Source organism: Saccopteryx leptura, chromosome 3, assembly GCF_036850995.1.
Source record: "Saccopteryx leptura isolate mSacLep1 chromosome 3, mSacLep1_pri_phased_curated, whole genome shotgun sequence".
Classification (NCBI taxonomy): Eukaryota; Metazoa; Chordata; class Mammalia; order Chiroptera; family Emballonuridae; genus Saccopteryx; species Saccopteryx leptura.
In genome coordinates this window covers 70,704,804-70,732,309 of record NC_089505.1, presented here as the reverse complement: position 1 = coordinate 70,732,309, position 27,506 = coordinate 70,704,804, and the positions used below count along the sequence as shown (strand labels likewise).

Sequence of the window (27,506 nt, the reverse complement as noted above, 5' to 3'; positions counted from 1 at the left end):
CCCCCCTCACCTTTCTCTCTCTCTCTCTCTCCCTTTCTACTCTCTCTAAAATCTTTTTAAAAAACCCAAACCAATATGGTGGCCATGTACAACTGTATACAGTATATGTTTACATGTACTAAGGACAAAGGAATGGGGATTACACATATACAAGAAGTCCTCATTTAACGTCATTGATAGGTTCTGATTTTAAGCTAAACAATGTATACTGAAACGTTTTACTGTAGACTAATTGATATAAATAAACAAGAGTTAAGTTTCTGTGGCATCTGAATGTTGTAACAAAAGAACGCTAAACAAAATGATATTATGCAAGGACCTACTGTACAAACGGTTCCCTACAATACATGGAGATGGAAACAGAGCATCTGAGTGCTAAATAACTAAATATGCAGTTGAGGTTTGGCAAACAGCACTTAATAACTGCTGCAATCTTTTTTTTTGTTTGTTTTTGTTTATTCATTTTAGAGAAAAGAGACAGAGAGAGATAGAGGGAGAGATAGAGATAGAGACAGAGAGAGAGAGAGAGAGAAAGGGGGGACGAGCAGGAAGCATCAACCCCCACATGTGCCTTGACCAGGCAAGCCCAGGGTTTTGAACCGGCGACCTCAGCATTCCAAGTCAACGCCTGATCCACTGCGCCACCACAGGTCAGGCAACTGCTGCAATCTTTACGAACATGAGCGCTGTAGCAGTAGACAATATAAGTTGGTAAGCTCTTTTTAAAGAGGTCGATCCCATGAACATTTTTTATTTACCTGAAATGCCAACCTCTGACAGGTGAGTTCCGCACCCGGTCGTCAGGGCTCAGGGCCGGCCTGGGCAGCCCATTCCAGGCCCCGGACAGTTTCGGTGAGACAGTTGCTACGACTGCCATGATAGGATGTGCAGATTTGCCAGACAAGAGTGAAGAGGATCTGAAGTCTGAGATGAAGAATCCACTTCTGATTTGTTGCTGAGGAAGGAGCACCTGTCGTGAGCGCATCCTGTTAGAGGCCATTACTTTTGCACATGTTGTTCACCAGAGTATATCCTGTATCTACAACAGTGCCTGGCACGGCGCAGATGCCCAAAAAATACAGTGTAGTGGATTTCTCAAACACTCAGAGTTTGGAATTCAATTATGAGACAGCCACTTCCTGGAAAATTACTACTTTCTTCCTTTATAAGCAGAACCGTTTTTGAAGCTGGATATCTTTATTGGATCAAAGGAAAGAACCGTGACTATAAAGAGAAGGGCAAGGGTCCCATTCCCAGGAGACTGAGAGGCAGTACCATCACTTGTCTCAATTCATCACATCAGAGGAACCAGGATCTCTGAAATGGTGGCAGCTCAAAAAGGTGACAAATCTGCAGACAAATGTAGAGGTTCTTCTCCAAGACATCCAAAGGATCTCGCTTTCTATCCTCCATTTTTTAGAGTGAAGTTATTTTTTTTTCATTAATTGGGCTTATTCTCCAGATCATGTTCCTTCTCTGATCTGCCCCTTTTATATTCTGATAGGAGTGTCTTTTCAGGATTAAAAAAAAATGTTTTGGAATACTGATCCTTAAGAAGCCAAATAATATTTAAAAAGATCTTTACAATTTCTTTCCTCTAGTTCTTAGTTGACCAGCACTGCAAAAGTGGGCGGTTTTTATAAAAAGGTTCGCCATCACGGCTCTAGTTCCATTCCTTCAGTGAAAAATAATATTGATTGATTCACCCATTAGCTCATTCATTCAGCTTGACTCATCTTTCGCTTCTTTTTTTTTTTTTTTTTTTTTTTAACAATGACAGAGAGAGAGAGAGAGAGAGGGATAGATAGGGACGGACAGACAGGAACGGAGAGAGATGAGAAGCATCAGTTTTTCGTTGCGACACCTTAGTTGTTCATTGATTGCTTTCTCATATGTGCCTTGACCGTGGGGCTGCAGCAGACCAAGTAACCCCCTGCTCGAGCCAGCGATCTCGGGTCCAAGCTGGTGAGCTTTGCTCAAACTAGATGAGCCCGCGCTCAAGCTGGCGACCTCGGGGTCTCGAACCTGGATCCTCCGCATCCCAATCCAACGCTCTATCTACTGTGTGCCACCGCCCAGTCAGGCATCTTTCACTTCTTTAATATAATTCATTTCTCTTTTGCTATGTGCTAGGAAATATACAATAACCTATACCTATATAAGGAATTTATATAACTTGGGTAGAAGACATGAACATTTCTTAAAAAGTATCCATACCCTATTTTATGTAAAATTAAATGTATTCCCCCCCACCACCCACAATAATATGCCCCTTGAACAAGAAATTATCAGGGTATTTTGTTCCTTACATTGTTTCTCCTTTACAACTAACATGGGTGTATATATCCTTAGATTACATTTGTTGGAGGGTAAAACTGCTATATGCATGAAATCTACCTTTTAAAAAATTGTTAACCGCCAGAGAACTAGGAAGCCAGGGAGGGAGGGATGAGAAAGGAAGAGGGAAGGGGGGAAAAAGGAAAACACTGCTAGCTCAAAGGTAACTTTTTGTTTAGTTCATCACAGTCATCCTCTCGAGGTCCTAGAACAGTACCAGGCCAAGGAAATAGTTAAAAATTTTCCAAGTGCTGTGTGCCCAGCAGGCAAAAGGTTGGCTGATAGCTTATTCATGAGTTTTAAATATCACTGTTCCCCAGGTGATATTTATATAGTTAACACATCCAAACATACTGTTACACTATAGAATTACATGTATTTAGTTTCCTTTTGAAGAAGTTCCATCACCTAAAATACAAATTGAGTACATTTAGAACTGAAGAAATGCAAGAACTAAACATGTAATGTTTCCTACATGGGGAAAAAACTCATGCGGAAGGTTCACTGTGTTGTAACTTCAACCAGGGACGTGCAACACAGACAACCTCTTTTACATTAAGGAGTCCTAACATATCAACTAGGAGTCTGAGTCCAGGTACACTGCCCTAAAATGTACACTGTGTCTACTATATGACATATAATTATGTTAGAAATGTGACACAAATTCCTGAAGTCTTCTTATCTTCACAGGCCTTATTTGCTGCATGCATTTTCTGATATTTTGCTGAAGATGCCCCACAGTTAGAGTGTCTAGATTTTTATTTCTAGGACTTCCTTTGCCAATTGATGTGGCACAATGTACCCCTGACAACCCCATCACAATCACTGCCTTCAAAGGTTCAACAGCCTGACCAGGCAGTGGTGCAGTGGATAGAGCATTGGACTGGGACGCAGAGGACCCAGGTTTGAAACCCCGAGGTCGCCAGCTTGAGCCCAAGGTCACTGGTTCAAGTAAGGGGTCACTTGGTCTGCTGTACCCCCTGGTCAAGGCACATATGAGAAAACAATCAATGAACTAAGTTGCCGCAACGAAGAATTGATGCTTCTCATCTCTCTCCCTTCCTGTCTGTCCCTATATCCCTCTCTGTCTCTGTCACACACACACACACACAAAAAATGTTCAACAATTTCTTGTGTGAACTCTATGCCACCTACTGAAGTCTTATTTCTGGAAAAGGACTCCCACAGTCATTATATTTTTGCCAGCTATGAGCTCACTCATGATATGTGACACATGAAGCAGCACTGAAAGGGTCTATCGCTCCACAGAAGGCTCTCCCAGTCTTTGTATGCGCACCTGTCCCAGTATACACCTGCCAGCCACATAATGAGCTAGAAGGTTTTAGTCAAGGGTCTTCCACTTCGATTGTATCACAGTTTACTCCTGTGGTTTTTGTCACATAAAATATGACACAGTTGGCCGCTGAACGTACTACCACATTCACTGCATTAATAAGTTTTCTCTGTGTCAGTTCTGTTATCTGCTGAGGGTGCATCTGTGACACCTCGCTGTCCCACAACAGCCATGTTCCTATCTGCTAGAAACCCACTGATGCTTATTGAAGTCTGAGCTGCCACACAAGGCATCTGCATGGTATCAACAGGGGTCTTCTCCTGTACCATGTCACTTGAATGTGATGAGTGGTGACTCTTAGAAAAAGGGTTTTCCAACTTGACTGAACGTACACATTTCCCTCTTGCATGTAGCATGCCTTTATGATACACGAGGCATGACAGGTGGGAGAAGGCTTTCCCACAATCAGAGCACCCATAGGGTCTCTCTCCTGTATGAGTTCTTCGATGTCTATTGAGGCATGACTTATCTCTAAAAGCTTTGCCACAGTCATTGCATGTGTAGGGTTTCTCCCCTGTGTGAATTCTCTGATGGTTAATGAGACCTGACTTGTGCGAACAGGATTTTCCACATTCAGTACACACAAAGGGAGTCTTTCCCGTGTGAAATCTCTCATGTGATATGAGGCAAGTTTTCTGGCTGAAACCTTTTCCACACTCAGTGCAGACATAGGGTTTCTCTCCAGTATGAGTTCGTTGATGTATAAGGAGATTGCCCTTCTGGATGAAGCCTTTCCCACATTCACTGCATATATAAGGTTTCTCTCCAGTGTGAGTTCGCTGATGTACAATGAGATTGCCTTTCTGGATGAAGCCTTTCCCACACTCACTGCATATATATGACTTCTCTCCTGTATGAGTTTTCTGATGAGCATTGAGCTGTGATTTCCAGCGAAAGGTTTTGTCACATTCCGTGCATTCGTAAGGTTTTTCTCCTGTGTGAGTTCTCTGATGTTCAATGAGCCTGGACTTTCTGGAGAAGGCTTTGTCACACAGACTGCACCCATGAGGCTTCTCTCCTGTGTGGACTCTCTGATGATTAATGAGCCGAGACTTCTTGATGAAGTCTTTTCCACATTCGTCACATACGTAGAGTTTCTCCCCTGTGTGAATTTTCTGATGGGTAAGTAGCTGTGATTTCTTAGGGAAGGCTTTGTCACATTCAGTGCATTCATACCGTTTCTCTCCTAAATGAGTTTTCTGATGTTCAGTGAGCCTGGACTTCCTGGAGAAGGCTTTCCCACACTGACTGCATCCATGAGGCTTCTCTCCAGTGTGAACTCTCTGGTGATCAGTGAGGCGAGACTTCTTGATAAAGTCTTTCCCACATTCACTACATACATGGGGTTTATTTACCTTTTGAGTTCTTTTATGCTTAATACATTGTGAATTTGTGTTTACAGAATTTCCACATTCAGGAAATTTTATTTCAGTCTGACATGGCTCAAACTTTGCATGGAAAAAGGATTTCACATCTCCATTAACCGCAACTGGGTTCTTTACTTCACAGCTTCCATTCTGGTTGACCAAATTTATATTTGATTTCAGTGCTTTCCCACATAAGTCAAATATATCATGATTTTGCCTTAAAGGAAAATTACTTCTACCCCAATGAACGATGTTTCTAGATGCACTATATTCATGGCACTGTTCTGTTCTCTGTAGACATCTTTTATTTTGCAAGTGTCTCTGTAGGTGACTGTTGTATTTATTGATTTCTAGAAAAGAAGAGAAGAATGAATCTTTCCATTAGGTTAGTATGGAATAAAACTATTTCACAAACAGTTCTGTGCAGACTGGCGATCTATTGATAACACTATGATTTCAGTTTAAAGAAACTCCAAGTAAATATGTTTGTTATCACTTAGACAAGGGTAAATAAAACACAATGATATTTGTATAAACAAAGAAAATAAAAGGTAAAAAAACAGTCATTGTATAAACAAGGTTAGTTCATTCAAAATAAGTAAATACAGATTTGCTTCCTTTCTAAATGTGACCTCATAAAGCATGCTGAGATAGCAAAATAAAATCAAGTTACTATTAACACTGAAGACATATCTATTTCAAAATGATGTGGGGCACATTCGTACATCCAAAAATCCTTATTAAATGATGACTATGTACTAAACCTTGTGCCGGTCATGAGCATACAGAAACAGTCCTTATTTTCACTGAGCACACATTCTGGTTAGGGAAAACTGAACAAGAAAGCAGTGATAAAGAAGGCAGGTACAGCCTGGCCTGTGGTGGCGCAGTGGATAAAGCGTCGACCTGGAAATGCTGAGGTCACCGGTTCAAAATCCTGGGCTGCCCGGTCAAGGCACATACGAGGGGCAACTACAATGAGTTGATGCTTCCTGCTCCTCATCATCCTCTTCTCTCTTTCCCTCTTTCTTTCTGTCTCTCTCTCTCCCTCCTCTCTCTAAAAATCAGTAAAATCTAAAAAAAGGCAGGTACAAATTGTGGAAATGATTTGAGGGAGCAATAGAGAGCAAGGTGGGAGAAACCAGGGTATAATCTGAAGAGAGGAAAAAGATGGTTTCAACATGGGGTGATTAATAAACATGAGGAATCAGGTATTATTCCTAATTATTTGGCTCGGGCCACTAAATAAGTGGGTAGTGCCTTTTCATGAGAAAGGGAATATTACTGAAGCTCGCAATGTGGGGAAATTGTGTGCATTTCAAAGCATGTTGATCTTTAGGTGGCTCTCAGATGTCCAATACAGACACAAAGAACTCAACTGGATACAGAAATCCTGAGAAAGGTCTTAATTGGAGATAGCAATGTAGAAATCATTAGTGTATAAATATTAAATAAGGACAGAGAACTGGATGAGATCCTGTTTGAAAAAATGTATAGACTGAAAGATGAAGACATGGGATCCAGTTTATAGTTATTGTAACATTAAGAGTTTGGGTTTTAAAACGTCCACTAAGTTGCCCTGGCCAGGTATCTCAGTTATACAGAGCGTCATTGTAATACACCAAGGTGTGGGTTTGATCCCCAGTCAGGACACATACAAAAATCAACCAATGAATGCATAAAGAAGTGGAACAACAAATTGATGTTTTTCTCTCTCTCTCTCTCTCTGAAATCAGTAAACAAATTTTAAAAATAAAAATAAAATGTCCACTGAGGAGCACCATACGTTGTTTATACTATTTTTTTTTTTTTTTGTATTTTTCTGAAGTTGGAAACAGGGAGGCAGTCAGACAGACTCCTGCATGCGCCCAACCGGGATCCACCCGGCATGCCCACCAGGGGACGATGCTCTGCCCATCTGGGGCTCTGTTGCGACCAGAGCCATTCTAGCGCCTGAAGCAGAGGCCATGGAGCCATCCTCAGTGCCCGGGCCAACTTTGCTCCAATGGAGCCTTGGCTGTGGGAGGAGAAGAGAGAGACAGAGAGGAAGGAGAGGGGTAGGGGTGGAGAAGATGGGCACTTCTCCTGTGTGCCCTGGCTGGGAATCGAACTTGGGACTCTTGCACGCCAGGCCGACACTCTACCACTGAGCCAACCGGCCAGGGCTTGTTTATACTATTAAGGGAAGTAAACATTCTGACACTAAGGAAACTATTACAGTTTTGCACCAGGAACCAAGTATATATTTCTTTTATCACAATATCACACTAGAGAACTGTCACCTTCTCCAGTCACACTTGTAATTGTGCTCATACAATGTTTAAATTGTTCCCATTCAATGTAATGATACCCAAATCCACATCTTGCTACTAACTGCTTCTTCTTTCAAAATTCCACCCAGACATATGGGTTTCCATCATTTAAGGCAGTGGTCCCAACCCCTGGGCCACAGACTGATACCGGTCCCTGGGCCATTTGATACCGGTCTGCAGAAAAAGAATAAATAACTTACATTATTTCCGTTTTATTTATATTTAAATCTGAATGATTTTTTTTAAAATGACCAGATTCCCTCTGTTACATCTGTCTAAGACTCACTCTTGACGCTTGTCTTGGTCACATGATACATTTATCTGTCCCACCCTAAAGGCCGGTCCGTGAAAATATTTTCTGACATTAAACCGGTCCGTGGCCCAAAAAGGGTTGGGGACCGCTGATTTAAGGGATCCTAAAGGATCACACTTCTGACTGAACCAAGACTCTTGGCAGTCTCACCTTCCATTTTCTTCCTTTTCTAGTACTTCTGGGTGCACTTTACTATCGCTATACTGTTGCCACCCAGTTAAAAAGTAAGACTATATATCTAAGGATAATATAAATCAAACTTCCATACCCCGCCATTCTACCTCAATTACTAACAAAATCCGCAACAGGTAGCCTGGAAATGAAAGTTACATTACTAACAATTACCACATTTATCCATGTTCACACTACACCAGTTTCCTTACAAACACCTTTTTTTTTTATGCTTTTTTTTTTTTTTTTTTTTTTTCTGAATTTAGGAGCAGGGAGACAGACTCCCACATGCGCCCGACCAGGATCTACCCGGCACGCCCACCAGGGGGCAATGCTGCACCCATCTGGGGCGTTGCCCCGCTGCAATCAGAGTCATTCTAGTGCCTGAGGCAGAGGCCATGGAGCCATCCTCAGCGCCCAGGCCAACTCTGCTCCAATGGAGCCTTGGCTGCGGGAGGGGAAGAGAGAGACAGAGAGGAGGGAGAGGAGGGGTGCAGAAACAGATGGGCGCTTCTCCTGTGTGCCCTGGCCAGGGATCGAACCCGGGACATCCACACGCTGGGCAGATGCTCTACCACTGAGCCAACCAGCCAGGGTCGTCTATAACTGATTTTTAGAGAGGAGAAAGAGAGAGAAGAGAAGCAGGAAGCATCAACTTGTAGTAGTTGCTTCCTGTATGTGCCTTGACCAGGCAAGCCCGGGGTTTCAAACCAGCGACCTCAGTGTTCCAGGTCGACACTTTATCTACTGCGCCACCACAGGTCAGGCTCCCCTACAAATACCTTCTAAAATTGCCTTCACATGGCAGGCATCAGGTTAGTTTCTGACAGTGCTCATTTCTAACTTGACACCTTCATTCTTTGCCCTTCATTTTTATTTGAGTCCTAGATATGTCTCCTTGTTTATCATGCTATCATCTTCCCATTCTATGTCACTGTGCACTTTGTATCCCCTAAATTTCTAAAGTATTCCGTCTTTACTGCTCATGTTGATGATTAACTTCACACAACCCTTAATTATAGTAAAAGCTGAACACCTGCCTATTACAGGCAGACATCTTCTCTATTCGCTAATAAAATCTTACTCCTAAAATAAAATGTATTGCTTTATTTCTCACTCCATTAAATCTCTCCTAGCACGTATTAGGGCTGTGGTTCAACAAACAGGCTCAAGGGGGCCTGCTTTCAGCATTATATACAGACTAGCTCAGGCCATCATTCCAAAGTTGACAAACACACACTCTCAGAAGAAGAGGTCCACCCAGGCCAGGTAGCTCAGTTTGTTAGAGCATCATACCAATGCACCAAGGTTGTGGGTTCGATCCCCAGTGAGGGCACATACAAGAAATCAAACAATGGAAAAAAAAAAGAAATCAACCAATGAATGTATAAACAAGCGGAATAACAAATCAGTCTCTCTCTCTCTCTCTCTTTCTTTCTCTCTCTCTCTCTCTCTCTCTTCTTTCTTCCCCTTCCAGTATCTCTAAAATCAATTTTTTTAAATGTACACATGAAGAGGTCCTGGTAAATATATTAAGAAACCGGGCATTTAACCAATATTCTTTCTGATTGCTAGTTGTTCAAAACTCCACTTAATCTGCACTCACACCATAGATGTCATTTAGTCTGTATTTCTACCCCTCGTCCTAAACTCTCCCTGCACTCCTTAGATATATCCAAATGTGGCAGAGTGCACCACCTGGATATAAACAAACATGTCTAAATTACAATATCCAACCCACCCCTCCTCCACACATCTCATCTTGGAAATGACAACTCCACTCCTCCCGGGGCCTCATGTACAAAACCTTACCATCATCCTTCATTTATACATTTCTCTTATCCTCTTTCTCTACTTCAACAGAAAATCATCTCTGCCCTCCTTCTAATGATATTCAGAGCTGACCACCCCTCACGCTCTCTGCCCAGGGTGAAAGCCAGGTGTTCTGTCTGCGTCAGCTGGCTTTCAGGAGTCAACCTCTGCCCGCTACTGTCTAGTTTCTACAGAGCAGCCACAGGAATCATTTACAACATAAATTACGCCGTGTCACCCCTCTACTTGAAAACTCTCCAATGTTCTCTCGTATCATTATTTTTAAAAATTAAGTTCCTGAAATGTCCTTGAAAGGTCCTCTAGGACCCGTCTCCTCCAAAACCCAGTTAGCAGCACACCGCCCTTACCTCCACACTACCTCCACCACTGGCCCTCCTGCCCACCCGCCATCTTCGCACGGGCTCCCTGGAGGGTCCTCCCAGGCCTTTGAACCTGCTCTTCTGTCTACGTTGGAACACAGTTCACTCAACGGAACTACTCACATCCCTCAGAGAGCTGCTTAGAGGCACCTCACCAAAGAGGCCTTCCCCTTCCTGGATGACTGAGAGTGAGGGGCCTCAGTTTACCCGCTGCTAGCTGCAGCTTCTGGCCCCTCCCATAGATATTCCCTATCGCTGCCTGGTTGATCTTCTCAGCGCTTTTCACAAGACATCATATGTATGGATATATAAACTTATTTTGATAAATTTTGTGTCTGCTCCTTTTAGAATAATCTCCAAGCATTATCTGGAAGGTGGTTGTTCATGGTTGTGAGCACCAGCGTGTAAGAGGCTATCCAACAACATTTAAGGCACTCCAAAATACTTAAAACAATGGACCAAGAAAATATTCTCACGTATGGAAAACATATGGGAGGCTCTTTATAAAAATAGCTGACTCGGCCTGACCTGTGGTGGCGCAGTGGATAAAATGTCGACCTGGAAGACTGAGGTCACCGGTTCGAAACTGTGCACTTGTCTGGTCAGGGCACATATGGGAGTTGATGCTTCCTGCTCCTCCTCTCTTTCTGTCTCTGTCTCTCTCCCTCTCTCTCCTCTCTGAAATGAATTAAAAAAAAAAATAAAAAAAAATAGCTCACTGAGTTTATGGGGAAAAAAGCAGATTGTATAAGCAAGATACCACCATATCATGGATGTCGCTGGCAGAACAGAAATTTCCATCTTCTGTGACTGGTAGGACTATGATTCAGTTGGACTTAATACCATCACACTATCACAGGGAAGAGGGAAGCTTTAAGAAAATGAACCGAGCAACAATCTTTTAAGATAAACTAAAATAATGACCAGAGTTAACAATTATACAAGTAAATTAAAGCAAAGCAAGCATGAAATTCGATAATAGGGTTTGTGTCTGAAACAGAGAATGAGAAAATTTAAGAAATCAACAGGAATAGAAAAGACTTTGAATAAAGGAGGTGAGGAGGTAAGGAAGTGTTTAGGAAGCAACATACTTTGGGCTCCTGACACTGAGCTCCTTAAAAACCTCATAATGTCCTAAGTGAGAAGAGCTTCTTTTTTTTTTTTGGTATTTTTCTAACGTGAGAAGCAGGGAAGCAGAGAGACAGACTCCCGCACATGCCAGACTGGGATTCACCTGGCACACCACCAGGGGGCGATGCTCTGCCCATCTGGGGTGTTGCTCTGTTGCAACTGGAGCCATTCTAGAGCCTGAGGCAGAGGCCATGGAGCCATCCTCAGCGCCCGGGGCCAACTTTGCTTCAATAAAGCCATGGCTGTGGGAAGGGAGAGAGAGACAGAGAGAGAGGAGAGGGGGAAGGGTGGAGAAGCAGATGGCGCTTTTCCTGTGCCCTGACTGGAAATCGAACCCAGGACTTCTACACGCCAGGCCAATGCTCTACCACTGAGCCAACAGGCCAGGGCTAATAAGAGCATTTTTTGTTCTAATATTTTGTCTTTGACTCTGGCTCCTGAGAAGGTCCTAAATTCCTTAGAATTTCCTAGAAGTTAGCGTTTCTTTTCTTCTAATGAGGTGACTCAGGGTGGGCTCCCTGGTGGGGGCTGGTCACCAGGCAGTGATTACAAGCTTGGACACCTGTACTCTCCCACTTGAGAACATGGCCAACACCCTTCTGTCCTCATGTGTGCGTCTCCTGAACTCTAAGGGTCCCCAGAAGACTTGCAACCAGGGGAGCAGCGGGCAGTGGCAGCTGTCCCGGGCCAACCCCTGAGCCTGTCTCCCAGGCCCATTGTCCTGGCTTCCCAGTGAGCTGACGCAGCCCGGGCTTTCCTGCTGCTTCTTCCGTCCTAAGTCCTTCCTCCTTTCGCTGTCCTCAGCTTTAATAAACGTACTCTCAAAATAAAGTAGAATAAAGAAAAAGCTTGGAACTTTCAGCCCCACCTCCCATTCTCTGGAGAGGGGCTGGGGCTGGAAATAAAGTCAACAATGACTCTTGCCCGCATGAGGAAGCCTCCGTAAGAAAGCAAAGGTATGGGGTTTGGGGGGTTTCCAGGTTGGAGAACAAGGCCAGGCTGGGAGAGTGGCCTTTGCCCCTGCTCCATACCCCTTCCCACGTACCCTGTTCTCTGCCTTGCTCCCCTCTGGCTGTTCCTGAGTCATACACTTTTATAATTAACTGGCAACCTACTAAGTAAAACATTTCTTTCAGTTCTGTGAGCCCCTTGAGCAAAATTAATGGAACCCAAGGAGGAGGTCATTGGAACCATTGATCTACAGGAGCACAGGTGACAACCCGGACTCGCAATTAGCATTTGAGGTGGAGGTGGGGACAATCTTGTGGGACTGAGCCCTTACCCTGTAGTATCTGATGCTATCTACAGGCAGGGTAATGTCAGAATTCAGTTAGATTGTAGGACACCCCTCCGTGTCCCAGAGAATTGTCTGTTGTGGGGAAAACCCTCTCCCATCTGGCGTCAGAAACATGGTGAGTGCAGCAGGGTGTGAGAGTAAAGGAGAAGCACGAAGAGGACTGAGGACCTTCCAACACCACCAGGACAGGCATCGGTAATGGGTGCTAGGGGCTGAATGTTTATGTGAGAATCCTAACCCCCAATGAAAGATGGGGTAGGTGTTAGGAAGGGAAAACAACCTTATCCCAAGGGGCACAACGGTGCTGTAGTCCGACGACAGTGCTAACACCACACATCTCGCCCAGGACAGAGGCAGTGGGAGGCGGCACTGCAGAGGAAGACAAGGAGAGGGAACAGGTACCGACACAGAGCTGGGGGAAGAAGAATGGAAGGATTGAGAATTGTAAGAAGAAACTCAGAGGGGGAAAAAAACCCACAACCTAGATGAAATGAATAGAGATCAGCCTGACCAGGCGGTGGCACAGTGGATAGAGCGTTGGACTGGGATGCAGAAGACCCAGGTTCGAAACCCCCAAGGTCACTGGCTCTGCTGTACCCCCTGGTCAGGGCACATATGAGCAAGCAATCAATGAACAACTAAGGTGCTGCAACAAAAAACTGATGCTTCTCATCTCTCTCCCTTCCTGTCTGTCTATCCCTATCTGTCCCTCTCTCTGTCTCAATCACACACACAAAAAAAGCTGGTGAAATAAAGAGGGATCAAATCCAAGAAGAGATATTTTCCCTTTAAGGGAAGCTCTTTTACGGGAGATTCGTGGAGGCGGGAGGCGCTGTTACATGTCCTCAGTCGCCCTCACAGCTGGGGTACTTCTACATGACTAGAATCAGACGACCTCGGCCACCCTCCACGCTGGTTCTCTCTCACTCACCTGAACGGGCTGCACTGTGCAATTCATCTTCTCTCATCCACAGCTGACCGCGCTCCAGTCTGGCGAGTGCGTGCGGCGTGCTGGCTGGGCACCCTGTTCGTGGGATGTGACAGAAGAGATAGGCTCTTTGAATTGGGCTTTGGTCTACCGACATAGAAGAATGTTCTACTTTAGGAACTATGCAGCCTGCAGGTCAGCAAAGCGAATGCTTTTCTCTGAAGTGAGGGACATTATACCCTCTAACCTGGGCCCAGAGAGGAACTGACACTCATCTTCCACCTCAGAGCATCACAGATACTCCAGACTTTTCAGGAGCTAAGAAAGGCCACTGACAGGGAGCCCTCTGAGTGACACAGGGGAGCTGTCCTCACCCACTGACACCAGGTGGCTGTAGATCTCCAACATCACGTCCCGGTACAGGTCCTTCTGATCGGGGTCCAGAAGCCGCCACTCCTCCCGGGTGAAGTCCACAGCTATGTCCTCCAGTGTCAGCAACTCCTGTAATAACATGGTCCTATTTAACAGGAATGTTTCTCTAGTTATTGAAAGAGAAGGAATGCGAAGAAAGTTGTTCTGCTCAATTTTATCATTTGGCTACATCTATATATTTAACTGTTTTGGTTTTTTTAACTACACTGTTATAGAAGCAAAATTTATCCATATTCAAGATCAATCTCTAATAAAATGTTCTGTAATGATGTAGTCAACCATCATTCTACAAATCAGATATTTATGTTATAAGCAATCATTAAATCCTCTTGCTAAACTAGAAGCACTTACAATATATATTTGAAGCACTTGCCACACACACACACGTTTTTAAAAGCACATATTTGTCAGGCATTAAATATATACATATGAAAAATGTACATTATGAAAAATAAAGCATCTTTCCAAAACATGTTTAAAGAACAAGACACTATTAAAGTTCACTCAGTAGCCCTGGCTGGGTGGCTCAGTTGGTTAGAGCACCATCCCGATGTACCAAGGTCGTGGGCTTGAGTCCCGGTCATGGCACATGCAGCCATCAACCAATGAATGCATAAACGAGAGGAACAAATCAAGGTTTCTCCCTCTTGCTTGGAATCAGCACACAGCCTGTCATGATGATTCTCTGGATCTGAGGGCTGTCAGAGACACAAGACCAGCGGTTCTCAACCTGTGGGTCGCGACCCCGGTGGGGTCGCCTAAAGCCATCGGAAAATACAAAATGCGTATCAGGTATTTACATTCCGAATCATAACTGTAGCAAAATTACAGTTATGAAGTAGCCACCAAAATTATTTTTTGGTTTGGGGTCACCGCGTGAGGAACTGTATTGCGGGGTCATGGCATTAGAAAGGTTGAGAACCACTGCGACTAGACAGAAGGTGACAACTAAGGTAACCTACAGGCTGCTCCAGTCACACTAAATTCTAACATTAGTCACTTAGTGAGGATCCCAGGAACAACACATTCCTGATCTTATTTTCCTTAATGTTAGAGGCTAAATTTATTTCTGCACAAATCCTACTTTTCCATTAAATTGCACCGGAGTTTCAAGTCCTCCAGAAGTCAATCACAGAATGAAGGAAGGAATAAAACAAACCAAAAGTCACCTGGTCCTTAACCATTTTCTTCTGTTACTGGGAAATGGTTGGTCATGAGGACACGGTGTTGTGAGTCTCCTCTTGAACTGCACTAAATTTCTGGTTAGAAATCTTATGTCTCTGGTCTGTGGTGTCCCCATAAATGACGATCTTCAGGTCCGGAGACTTCCCCTTCAGGTCACTTGATGCATCTTGTTCTTCGAGCCAGGACCCCGGGCTGAAAAGTAAATGCACTTTGAGTGCACATTTCCTGTGGGCCCAGAGGCTGTCACCGCTACTGTCGCTCACCTGAGTTAAAGGGCACCTGTCCCTCTACTTGAAGCTCGGAGGCTATTAGACTCTGGAGCAATGAAACATAAGATGCTGAAGGTGGGGGCAGTTTGTCTTTCTTCTGTGAAATCAAAGTGGGGTGACCGGGAATGGAGAGCCAGCACAATGCGATGCCCGCCAGCAGGGACTTCTCACACACACCAATTTTCAGACAGGGACATAGAAAAGGCAAGTGTTCAGATACCTATTTCTTTTTTTATTTTTTATTTTTCTGAAATGAGAAGCAGGGAGGCAGAGAGACTCTAGCATGTGCCCGACCAGGACCCACCCGGCATACCCACCAGGGGGCGATGCTCTGCCCATCTGGGGCTGTTGCTCTGTTGCAATCAGAGCCATTCTAGCACCTGAGGCAGAGGCCATGGAGCCATCCTCAGTGCCCGGGCCAACTTTGCTCCAATGGAGCCTTGGCTGCAGGAGGGGAGGAGAGAGAGAGAAAGGAGAGAGCGAAGGGTGGAGAAACAGATGGGCGCTTTTCCTGTGTGCTCTGGCCGGGAATCGAAAATGAGACTTCCACACACCAGGCTGACGCTTTACTGCTGAGCCAACCAGCCAGGGCCCACACCTATTTCTTTAAAATTATATGTGTCTGTGTACCCATTCATAAGTCTCTGTACAGCACATACCTCGGTGTGAAGATGAATGTACTAAGCAAAGCATTACTGAACAGACCATTTTCACAAACCGTTATGTGATACAAAGGAAAACCAACAGAAAAAAAAATTAAAGCCTATAAACCAAGACTATTATTTGTGGATATAGACACACTTAGTAACAGCATAAAAACATGCATTATATAAAAGAAGCTCAAGAAAGTGTTATCTCTGGGGAGGGAGGGGGTGATAGACTAGAGGATATCCCTTAAATTGCATTTGCATCCATTTGTGTGTTTTTTTTTGTGTTTTTTTTTTGTATTTTTCTGAAGCTGGAAACGGGGAGAAATAGTCAGACAGACTCCCGCATGCGCCCGACCGGGATCCACCCGGCACGCCCACCAGGGGCGACCCGCTCTGCCCACCAGGGGGTGATGCTCTGCCCCTGCCGCGACCAGAGCCACTCTAGCGCCTGGGGCAGAGGCCAAGGAGCCATCCCCAGCGCCCAGGCCATCTTTGCTCCAATGGAGCCTTGGCTGCGGGAGGGGAAGAGAGAGACAGAGAGGAAGGAGGGGGGGGGGTGGAGAAGCAAATGGGCGCTTCTCCTATGTGCCCTGGCCGGGAATTGAACCCAGGTCCCCCGCACGCCAGGCCGACGCTCTACCACTGAGCCAACCGGCCAGGGCCCGTTTGTTTTTTTAAAAAGTACCAACAAGGTGCTGACCAGTTGGCTCAGCAGTAGAGTGTTGGCCCAGCAAGTGGAAGTCCTGGGTTCGATTTCCGGCCAGGGCACACAGGAGAAGCGCCCATCTGCTTCTCCACCCCTCCCCCTCTCCTTCCTCTCTCTCTCTCTTCCCCTCCCGCAGCCAAGGCTCCATTGGAGCAAAGTTGGCCTGGGCGCTGAGGATGGCTCCATGGCCTCTGCCTCAGGCACTAGAATGGCTCCAGTTACAGCAGAGCAATACCCCAGAGGGGCCCCCCTGGTGGGCATGTCGGGAGGACCCTGGTCAGGCGCATGAGGGAGTCTGTCTCTCTGCCTCCTGGCTTCTCACTTAGGAAAAATACAAAAAAAAAAAAAAAAAAAAAAAAAAAAAAAAAAAGTACCAGCGACAGAGAGAGAATGCAAGAGAGGACTTTATGATGGGAAGTCCCACTGAATAGGAATGGTGGGGGAGGCAGCTCCAAGGGCCCACCCTGCCACAGCAATGCCAAAACATCAGGTGAGAGCCTGGCCCAGCAGCTCAACTGGAGAGAGCATTGCCCCAATACACCAAGGTTGCTGGTTTGATCCCCTGTCAGGGCACATACAAGAATCAACCAAGAATGCATAAATATGTGGAACAACAAATAAATCTCTCTCACATCAATAAACAAAACAACAACAACAACAAAAAGCAAGTGAGAGCAGGATAGCTTAGTTGGTAAGAAAATCATCCCAATACCCCAAGCTTGTGGCTTCAATCTCGGTCAGGACACGAATAATGCATAAGGAAGTGGAACAAATTGCTGTTTCTCTCTCACTCTCTCCCTTCCTTTCTCTCTAATATCAATCAATAAATAAAATTATAAAATAAATCAAGTGAGAACTGTCAGCATTAAAAATGAAATGAAAATTGTCAACTCTGAAAAGCAGTCAACAGTTTCTAGCCATAGTGAACAGGAAATCAAGAAAAGGCAAGTTGCCCTGGCCAGATAGCTTCCTTGGTTAGAGCACTGCCCTGATGCCCCAAGGTTGCTGGTTCGATCCCTGGTCAAGGCACATACAGGACTAGATCAATGTCCCTGTCTCTCTTTCTCTCTCCCCTTTCTCTCTTATTAAAAGTCAATAAATAAAATTAAAAATAAGTAAATATTTGGTACGGTGAAGTTTAAAAAGAAAAAGAAAAAGGCAACTTATAAATGGCAGGAACACTCTTTGCCATTTGTTTGCCTTTGCTTCACCCCTGCCCAGTTTGGAGGTGGTGAAGTGGCAGCCAGCATTCCCAGTGTGGGGCTCCATTTCTTGGTCTGGAAGGAACAGAGCAAACCCTAGAGAAAAAGAATTAAGTTTGTATGTTACAACCTGCTGGAGGCCTAACTGAAGGGTCTCTGTCCCATCTAATTTTTTTTTATTGTTCGGTTGTGAGAGGAGGGGAGATAGAGAGACTCCCACATGCGCCCCGACCAGGATCCATCCGGCAACCACATCTGGGGCTGAGCTTTAATTAACCAAGCTATTTTTAGCACCTGAGGCTGAGGCTCAAACCAAATGAGCCACTAGCTGTAGGAGAGGAAGAGTGAGAGAAGGGGGAGGGGCAGAGAGAAGCAGGTGGTCACTTCTCTTGTGTGCCCTTTCTCTTGTGTGACCAGGAATTGATCCTGGGACGACCCTACACAGGGCCGACATTCTCTCCACTGAGCCTGGGCCTGTCCCACCTAATCTGAAACTCACTCATGGGGGAAAAGCTGTGGGAGTGTCTCAAAAACACTGTTAAGGAGAATGGACAACCTGCAGCTGCCTAGAGCAAAAGAGTACAGTTGAGATACATCTGAAAAGTTGAAAGGAAAAGCTAGGAAGGGAGTTTCTTTTCATTCAAAAGCACCTGAGTACCCTGCGGGATTTATATATACACTGCTCACAAGCACTAGGGGATATTTTATCACTTCATATTCATTTTGAAATATCCCCTAACTTTTGTGAGCAGTATAGTTACGTACATGCACTGGGCAGGATGCCTGGTCGGGAGAGACCTGTGAAGACCCTAAGCTTTCCCTCTGCTTGACCTCTACACTCAGTGCAAGCAGGAAATGAAGGCTAAGACAGAGTTGTAAATAGCCCGGCTAAGCACCGAAGGAGCACCCCAGGACACCACACACAACCATGACCACATTTTACCAGGTGGAAAAAGACAGACACAAAAGGTCACTTACTGAATGATCCCACATATATGGAATATCCAGCATAGGTACATCCACAGAGAGAGAAAGCACATTTGGGGTCACCAGGATCTGGGAAAGGGAGAACGTGGAGTAACTGCTTAATGGGTACAGGGTTTCCTTTTGAGGGAATAAAAATGTTCTGAGATATTTTTAGATATGAGATAGAAGTTGTGGTTGAACAACATTGTGAATGTACAAAAGCTACCAAATTGTTGACTTTAAAATGGTTAATTTTATGTTTTGTGAATTTCACCTCAATAAAAAAATCAAATATATCCTACATAAGTCCAGTGAAACAATAAACATACTTTCTCTTGCCCTGGCCAGGTAGTTCTGTTGATCAGTGTCACCTCAATACACCACAGTTGCAGGTTTGATCCCCAGTCAGGGCCCATACAAAAATCAACAAAGGAATGCATTAATAAGTGAAATAAGAAATCAATGTTTCTCTCTCTCTCTAAAAATCAATAAATTTAAAATATACTTATACTTATATAAGTAATTTCTCTAAAGCCAAGACAAAGGTAAGGATAAACAGTATCACCACTATTACCTATTACTATTCTGGAAATGTGACCCACTAACTTGGTAAAGAATCAAAAGCATGACCAGGCAGTAGTGCAGTGAATAGAGCGTTGGCCTGGGACGCTGAGGACCCAGGTTCAAAATCCCAAGGTCACCAGCTTGAACATGGGCTCATCCAGCTTGAGCGTGGGCTCACTGGCTTGAGTATAGGGTCGCCAGCTTGAGCATGGGTTCACAGACATGACCCCATGCTTGCTGGCTTGAGCCCAAAAGTTGCTGTCCTGAAGCCCAAGTTCACTGGCTTGAGCAAGGGGACACTGGCTCGGCTGGAGCCCCCCCCCCCCTCCAATCAGGCACATAGGAGAAGCAATCAGTGAACAATTAAGGTGCCACAACTATGAGTTGATGCTTCTCATCTCTCTTCCTTCCTGTCTCTCTTTCTCACAAAAATAAAAAAAAAGGAATCAACTAAGAATAATCAATATTATAAGAAGTTCCCTAACATGATTAAGATGATTAAGCAAGAGTCAGTTTCAGAGATTTGAATGAACATATATCAAAAATAAATTTTTAGTCAGATGGCTGATTACTAAATTTATATCTGAAAACTGGTAACATTTCAAAACACATTTCTTATAGCAGTATTACATGACAATATTTCAGGGGAATAGTTTATCACTCTGTGTTGAATACTTTCTCTCTCTTTCTCTTGTTTTTGAGAGAATAGGAGACAGAGAAACAGACTCCCACATTAGCCTCGACCACGATCCACCCAGCAAAACCCCTACTGGAGATGCTCTGCCCATCTATGGCTGTTGCTCAGCAGCTGCGTTATTTTCAGCACCTGAAGCAGAGGCTCCTCCAAGCCATCCTCGGTGCCCAGGGCCAACTCACTTGAACCAATTAAGCCATGGCTACAGGAGAGGGAGTGAGGGAGGGAGGAAGAGAGCAAGAGAGAGAGCAGGGGAGGAAGGAAGAGAGCAAGAGAGAGAGCAGGGGAAGGGATGGAAAAGCAGACGGTCGCCTCTCCTGTGTACTCTGACCAGGAATCAAACCTGGGACATCCACATGCTGGGCCAATGCTCTACCACTGAGCCAACCGACCAGGGCTAAATACTTTCAATAGAGATATTGCTAGAATTCAAAAACCCACTTATAGATATTTTTGCAAAGGAAATAATGGCAAACACATGCAAAGCTGATGTAAAAGTATTAGTTAGGACTCTTAGTAGAGGATTAATTGAATGAATACAAGTACACATATCTAATGAAATACTATGCAGTTATTAAAAATGTTAACAATCTGTATTTACTAACAAGATGTTTACCTCAAAGTTATGTACAGTACAAGCACATGGGAACATGCTGAACATCATTAGTCTCCAGAGAAAAACAAACCAAAACCACAGTAGAGATACCACTGCACACCCCCAAGAAAGGCTAAAATAAAACCACGAAAATAGCAAGTGTTGACACAGATGTGGAGGAACTGGAAACCTCATGCACTTCTGGTGGGAACATAAAATGGCAGCCACTTGGGAAAACACTCTGGTAGTTCCTTAAAAGATTAAACATACTTAGTAATCACTTCCCTCAACTCTTACGAGCTTCTCTGCTCCCCATGTTTTTATTACAAAAAATTTCAAACATATAGCAAAGATTAAAGACTTTTACATTTGAATACCTGCATGCCTATCACATAGATTTTATCATTTATTTCCTTTATTACATATCTATCTATATGTCAATCCTCTACTCATCATTAACCCATATTTAGTCTTTTTTTTAAAGATTTTGTTGTCACTGATATTTTATTATTTTACAATAAGTTTTCATATGTTTTTAAAAGATTATTTTTTATTTATTCATTTGAGAGAGAGAGAGAGAGAGAAGGGATACACCAGGGGGGAGGAGCAGGAAGCATCAACTCCCATATGTGCCTTGACCAGGCAAGCCCAGGGTTTTGAACTGGCGACCTCAGCGTTCCAGGTCAACGCTTTATCCACTGCACCACCACAGGTCACGCCCATCTTTAGTCTTTAAGATGGGAAGGAAATATATCTGTGTTCATTTATTAATATGACCCATAAATTTCACTCTAGGCTTACAGTCAAGAGAAGTAAAAACATGTCCACACAAAAACTTAAACATGTCTGTAGCAGCATTATTTTTAATTGCCCAAATGTGGAAACAACCCAAATATCCATCAGGTGATGGAGGAATAAACAAGATGTGCTGTATCCATGCAATGAAACAGTATTCAGGTATCAAAATGGAAGCGTAGCCTGACCAGGCGGTGGCGCAGTGGATGGAGCGTCGGACTGGGATGTGGAGGACCAAAGTTCGAGACCCCGAGGTCGCCAGCTTGAGCACAGCATCATCTAGTTTGAGCAAAAAACCCACCAGCTTGAACCCAAGGTCACTGGCTCCAGCAAGGGGTTGCTCAGTCTGCTCAAGGCCCGCGGTCAAGGCACATATGAGAGAGCAATCAATGAACAACTAAGGTGTCTCAATGAAAAACTGATGATTGATGCTTCTCATCTCTCTTCGTTCCTGTCTGTCTGTCCCTATCTATCCCTCTCTCTGACTCACTCTGTCTCTGTAAAAAATAAATTAATTAAAAAAAGGAAGCGTGCCTGACCTGTGGTGGCGCAGTGGATAAAGCGTCGACCTGGAAATGCTGAGGTCGCCGGTTCGGAACCCTGGGCTTGCCTGGTCAAGGCACATATGGGAGTTGATGCTTCTGGCTCCTCCCCCCTTCTCTCTCTCTCTCTCTCTCTCTCTCCCTCTCCTCTCTAAAATGAATAAAAAAAAAAAAAAAAAGGAAGCGTACATACATGCTACCACATGGGTAAACCTCCAAAACATGATACCAAGTCAAAGAAGCTAGTCACAGAAGACCATATATTATGATTGCATTTATAGAAAATGTCTACAATAGGCAAATCTATAGAGATAGAGAGTGGTTTGCTTAGAAATGGCGGAATAACTAGAGGACACAGGGTTTCTTTTTGACCTGATAAAATGTTCTAAAATGGACTCTGCTGATGGTTGAACATAACCATGACTACCAGAAAAGGCACTGAATTTTACACTTTAAATGGATGAAAGATATATGATTAATACAGCTGTTATATATTTTTTAATCTACGATTAGAACTCTATATGCTTATTGAAATATTTAGGAAGAAATGTGTTTGCAACTTACTTTGAAACACATTTTTTAAAATGTAGAAAGTAGGCTCTGGCTGGTGGGCTCAGCAGTAGAGTGTTGGCTTGGCATGTGGAAGTCCTGGGTTTGACTGCCAGTCAGGGCACACAGAAGAATCAATCATCTGCTTCTCTCCCCTCTTCCCCTCCTCCCTTCTCTCTCCACTCTCTCTCTCTCTCGTCTCCTCCCACAGCCATGGCTCAAAGAGTTTGAGCAAGTTGGCCCCTGGCACTGAGGATGGCTCCATGGTCTTGCCTCAGGTGCTAAAATAGCTTGGTTCCTTAGCAATGGAGCAGCGGCCCAGCTGGGCAGAGCATTGCCTAGTAGGAGGCTTGCCCAGTGGATTCTGGTTGGGCACATGCAGGAGTCTGCCTTTGCCTCCCTGCCTCTCACTTAATTAAAAAAAAAAAGTAAAGTGGGCCTGACCAGGCAGCAGCTCAGTGGATAGAGCATTAGACCGGGACGCGGAGGACCCAGATTCAAAACCCCGAGGTCACCAGCTTGAGCGCAGGCTCATCTGGTTTGAGCAAGGCTCACCAGCTTGAGCCCAAGGTTGCTGACTTGAGCAAGGGGTCACTCGGTCTGCTGTAGACCCCTGGTCAAGGCACATATGGGAAAGCAACCAATAAGCAACTAAGATGTCACAATGAAGAACTGATGCTTCTCATCTCTTTCTCCCTTCCTGTCTGTCTGTTCCTATCTGTTCCTCTCCTTGTCTCTGTCTCTGTCACAGAAAATAAAAAAAGTAGAAAGTAGATTAATGACAAGCAGAGTTGTGATTAATGAATAGGTATGTAATAAAGGAAACAATAAAAATCATGATAAAACCTAGGTGGTAGGTCCCTGGCCGGTTGGCTCAATGGTAGAGCGTCGACCTGGTGTGCGAGAGTCCCGGGTTTGATTCCCGGCCAGGGCACACAGGAGAAGCGCCCATCTGCTTCTCCACCCCTCCTCCTCTCCTTCCTCTCTGTCTCTCTCTTCCCCTCCCGCAGCCAAGGCTCCATTGGAGCAGGGTTGGCCCGGGCGCTGAGGATGGCTCTGTGGCCTCTGCCTCAGGCGCTAGAATGACTCTGGTTGCAGCAGAGTGACGCCCCAGATGGGCAGAGCATCGCCCCCTGGTGGGCATGCCGGGTGGATCCCGGTCGGGCGCATGCAGGAGTCTGTCTGACTGCTTCCCCGTTTCCAGCTTCAGAAAAATACAAAAAAACCCAAAACCTAGGTGGTAGGCATATAGGTATTCAAATGTAAAATTCTTTAAACTTTGATATATGTCAGAAATTTTTTTTTTTTTTTTTTCATTTTTCTGAAGCTGGAAACAGGGAGAGACAGTCAGACAGACTCCCGCATGCGCCCGACCGGGATCCACCCGGCACGCCCACCATGGGGCGGCGCTCTGCCCACCAGGGGGCGATGCTCTGCCCATCCTGGGCGTCGCCATATTGCGACCAGAGCCACTCTAGCACCTGGGGCAGAGGCCAAGGAGCCATCCCCAGCGCCCGGGCCATCTTTGCTCCAATGGAGCCTTGGCTGCGGGAGGGGAAGAGAGAGACAGAGAGGAAAGCGCAGCGGAGGGGTGGAGAAGCAAATGGGCGCTTCTCCTGTGTGCCCTGGCCGGGAATCGAACCCGGGTCCTCCGCATGCTAGGCCGACGCTCTACCGCTGAGCCAACCGGCCAGGGCTATGTCTGAAATTTTTAATAACAAAATCATGGGGAACAGGGAAGCTCAAAATAAGATTTCAGTGAGGTAAGCAGAAACAAAATAAATATTTTAAACATAATTTCTCTTTTATGTAATAATAAATTGAAAGAAAACAAAATGGCCAAAAGTACAAAGAGCCTGACCAGGCAGTGGCGCAGTGGACAGAACATCGGACTGGGATGCAAAGGATCCGGGTTTGAAACCCCAAGATCGCTGGCTTGAGTGCAGTCTCATCCAGCTTGAGCACGAGCTCACCAGCTTGACTGCAGGGTCACTGGCTTGAGTGTGGGATCATGGACATGATCCCAAGGTCACTGGCTTGAGCCCAAAGTCTCTGGCTTGAGCAAGGGGTCACTCGCTCTGCTGTAGCCCCCCAGTCAAGGCACATATGAGAAAGCAATCAATGAACAACTATGGAGCCACAATGAAGAATTGATGCTTCGCCTGACCTGTGGTGGCGCAGTGGATAAAACGTCAACCTGGAAATGCTGAGGTCGCCGGTTCGAAACCCTGGGCTTGCCTGATCAAGGCACATATGGGAGTTGATGCTTCCAGCTCCTCCCCCCCTTCTCTCTCTCTGTCTCTCCTCTCTCTCTCTCCCTCTCCTCTCTAAAATGAATAAATTTTAAAAAATTAAAATAAAATAAAAAAGAATTGATGCTTCTCATCTCTCTCCCTTCCTGTCTGTCTTGTCCCTGTCTCTCCCTCTCGCTGTCTCTCTCTCTCTGTTACATACACAAAAAAAGTAAAAAGACCCCATTCACCATGGCAAAAATTAAAAATTAAGGTGGTGGTGAGGGCCAGGGAAGCACACATTTAAGTAAATGTGGAATCATAACCACTTCTTAAAAGTGACAACTGGCCTGACCAGTGCGGTGGCACAGTAGATACAATGTCAACCTGAGAGGACCCAGGTATGAAACCCTCAGGTCACTGGCTTGAGCATGGGCTCATCTGGCTTGAGCGAAAGCTCACCAGGTTGAGCACAGGATCAAACCCCATGGTTGCTGGTTTGAACCCAATGATCACTGGCTTGAGTCCAGGGTTGTGGGCCCTGTGGTGAAGACAAATATGAGAAGCAATCAATGAACAACTAAAATGATGCAACTTGAGTTGATGCTTCTCATCTTTCTCCCTTCCTATCTCTCTCACTTAAAAAAAAAGACAACAGAATATTTAAGTATTTAAATTATATCTAAATGAATGCATGCGCTGAGTGATTTCAGCCATAATGACATGGATTTGCCTCTTGGTATACTACAAACAGAAAAAAAAAATTTAAGTGAGACGAAGGGGAGATAGTGAGACAGAGTCCTGCATGCGCCCAGACCGGGATCCACCCAGCAACCCTCATCTGAGGCTGTTGCTGAAATCAACCAAGCTTTCCTCAGCACCCATAGCCAACGTTTGAACCAAGCCACTGGGTGCAGGAAGAGGGAGAGAAGGGGGAGATGGAGGGGAAGAGAAGCAGGTGGTTGCTTTTCATGTGTGCCCTGGGATTGAACCCCAGATTTTTGCACACCAGGCCAACGCTCTATCCACTGAGCAACCCAGCCAGGGCCAATAGAAATTTTAAAAAGGCCTTGGCTGGGTGGCTCAGTAACTAAAGCATGGACTGAGAGCACCAGGGGTCATGGGTTCAACCCCTGGTCAGGGTATGTGGGAAAAGCAATCAGTGAGTACACAACTAAATGGAACTAAGTGAAACGAGTTGATGCTTTTCTCTCTCTCCCCCCCCCCCCCTCTCACAAATCCATGGAAAAATATTTTAAAATTTCTTTATTTTAAAAATTTTAAAATATTTTAAAAGAAACAATTTTATGATGTTTGTTATATGAACACTTTTGATATAAAATTAAATGATGAGGCAAATTATATGTTTCAGCGATTTATTGGAATTGTGAAAATCAAGCATAGAACAAAAGACTAAAAGGAAAATATATGAAAAATTTTACAAGTGTTACCATTGGGGAACAACTGGTGTAATCCACAAAGCAATCAACAGTTCATACGCCCTAGAGATGTTCACCTAAAACCTTTGTACTCTTATTGATGTCACCCCATTAAGTTTAATTTCTAATTAAAAATAAGAAAAAGAACTGAGGTGATCGAGGTGTATTTCACTCGTTAGAATGATGTGAAAGAAAAAATTTTACCGGTGTGTGTGTGTCACACACAGTAAACTTGCAATAAGGGCAAACTCCTCACTTTAGTAGAAACCTGACCATTTCAAATGCGCTTAACTCTGCATCTCCAACAAGCTTTCACGTTAAGCTGAAGGGGAATACTTGTAAGCCAAAGATTTGCAAGGAAGGGACTACTGTATTTGAAACTCACTCCGCTTATCAACCAGCTTCGGTTTCCACGAACCTTTCAACCACTGACCCATCTGGACCTTCCCAAACACGGGCCACTCCGCACCGGCATAACCGCGAGACCAGGACCCTGGACCCTGTCATTGAGCCGCATCTCAAGTCACGAATTCGAACAATGTTGTCACTGTCAAAAACCAGACTCCCGGCCCTGGCCGGTTGGCTCAGCGGTGGAGCGTCGGCCTGGCGTGCGGGGGACCCGGGTTCGATTCCCGGCCAGGGCACACAGGAGAAGCGCCCATTTGCTTCTCCACCCCCACCCCCCTCCTTCCTCTCTGTCTCTCTCTTCCCCTCCCGCAGCCAAGGCTCCATTGGAGCAAAGATGGCCCGGGCGCTGGGGATGGCTCCTTGGCCTCTGCCTCAGGTGCTGGAGTGGCTCTGGTCCTGGCAGAGCGACCCCCCGGAGGGGCAGAGCATTGCCCCCCGGTGGGCAGAGCGTCGCCCCTGGTGGGCGTGCCGGGTGGATCCCGGTCGGGCGCATGCGGGAGTCTGTCTGACTGTCTCTCCCCGTTTCCAGCTTCAGAAATTTATTAAAGAAAAGAGAAAAAACAAAAAACAAAAAACAAAAAAAAACCAGTCTCCCGCGCAGGCATCAGTCACAGACAACAAACCCCGCCTGCGGACTTTCAGGGGTACATCTCGACCAGCACCAGCCACCCTCAAGTCTGACCCCAAAGGCACCCCGACCACCCACTCCCGCCACGGAACCCACGGCTCCCGCACCCGGACGCCCAGAGACACCTCTATCCTCTCCTCCTGTTCCTTCCCCGAGAGTTCCACACACACAGCTTCCTGACCCTCCGCAACCTTCTACCAGTTGAACTTCCGCGAATTTCCCCGTGTGCGCCCTCGCTCAGCCTCCGCA

General features: G+C 45.2%; 1 protein-coding gene across 1 annotated transcript; it reads right to left on the bottom strand.

Moving 5' to 3' along the window:
• Window positions 1-846: 846 nt before the first annotated feature.
• On the bottom strand, window positions 847-27,458 carry LOC136399238 (zinc finger protein 613-like). Its single transcript, XM_066374234.1, is given in 6 exon segments — window positions 847-3,803; window positions 3,805-5,408; window positions 13,406-13,498; window positions 13,777-13,919; window positions 15,004-15,211; window positions 27,365-27,458. Coding segments are annotated over 5 exon segments (2,091 nt in total). The 5' UTR covers window positions 15,135-15,211; window positions 27,365-27,458; the 3' UTR covers window positions 847-3,683.
• Window positions 27,459-27,506: the final 48 nt, after the last annotated feature.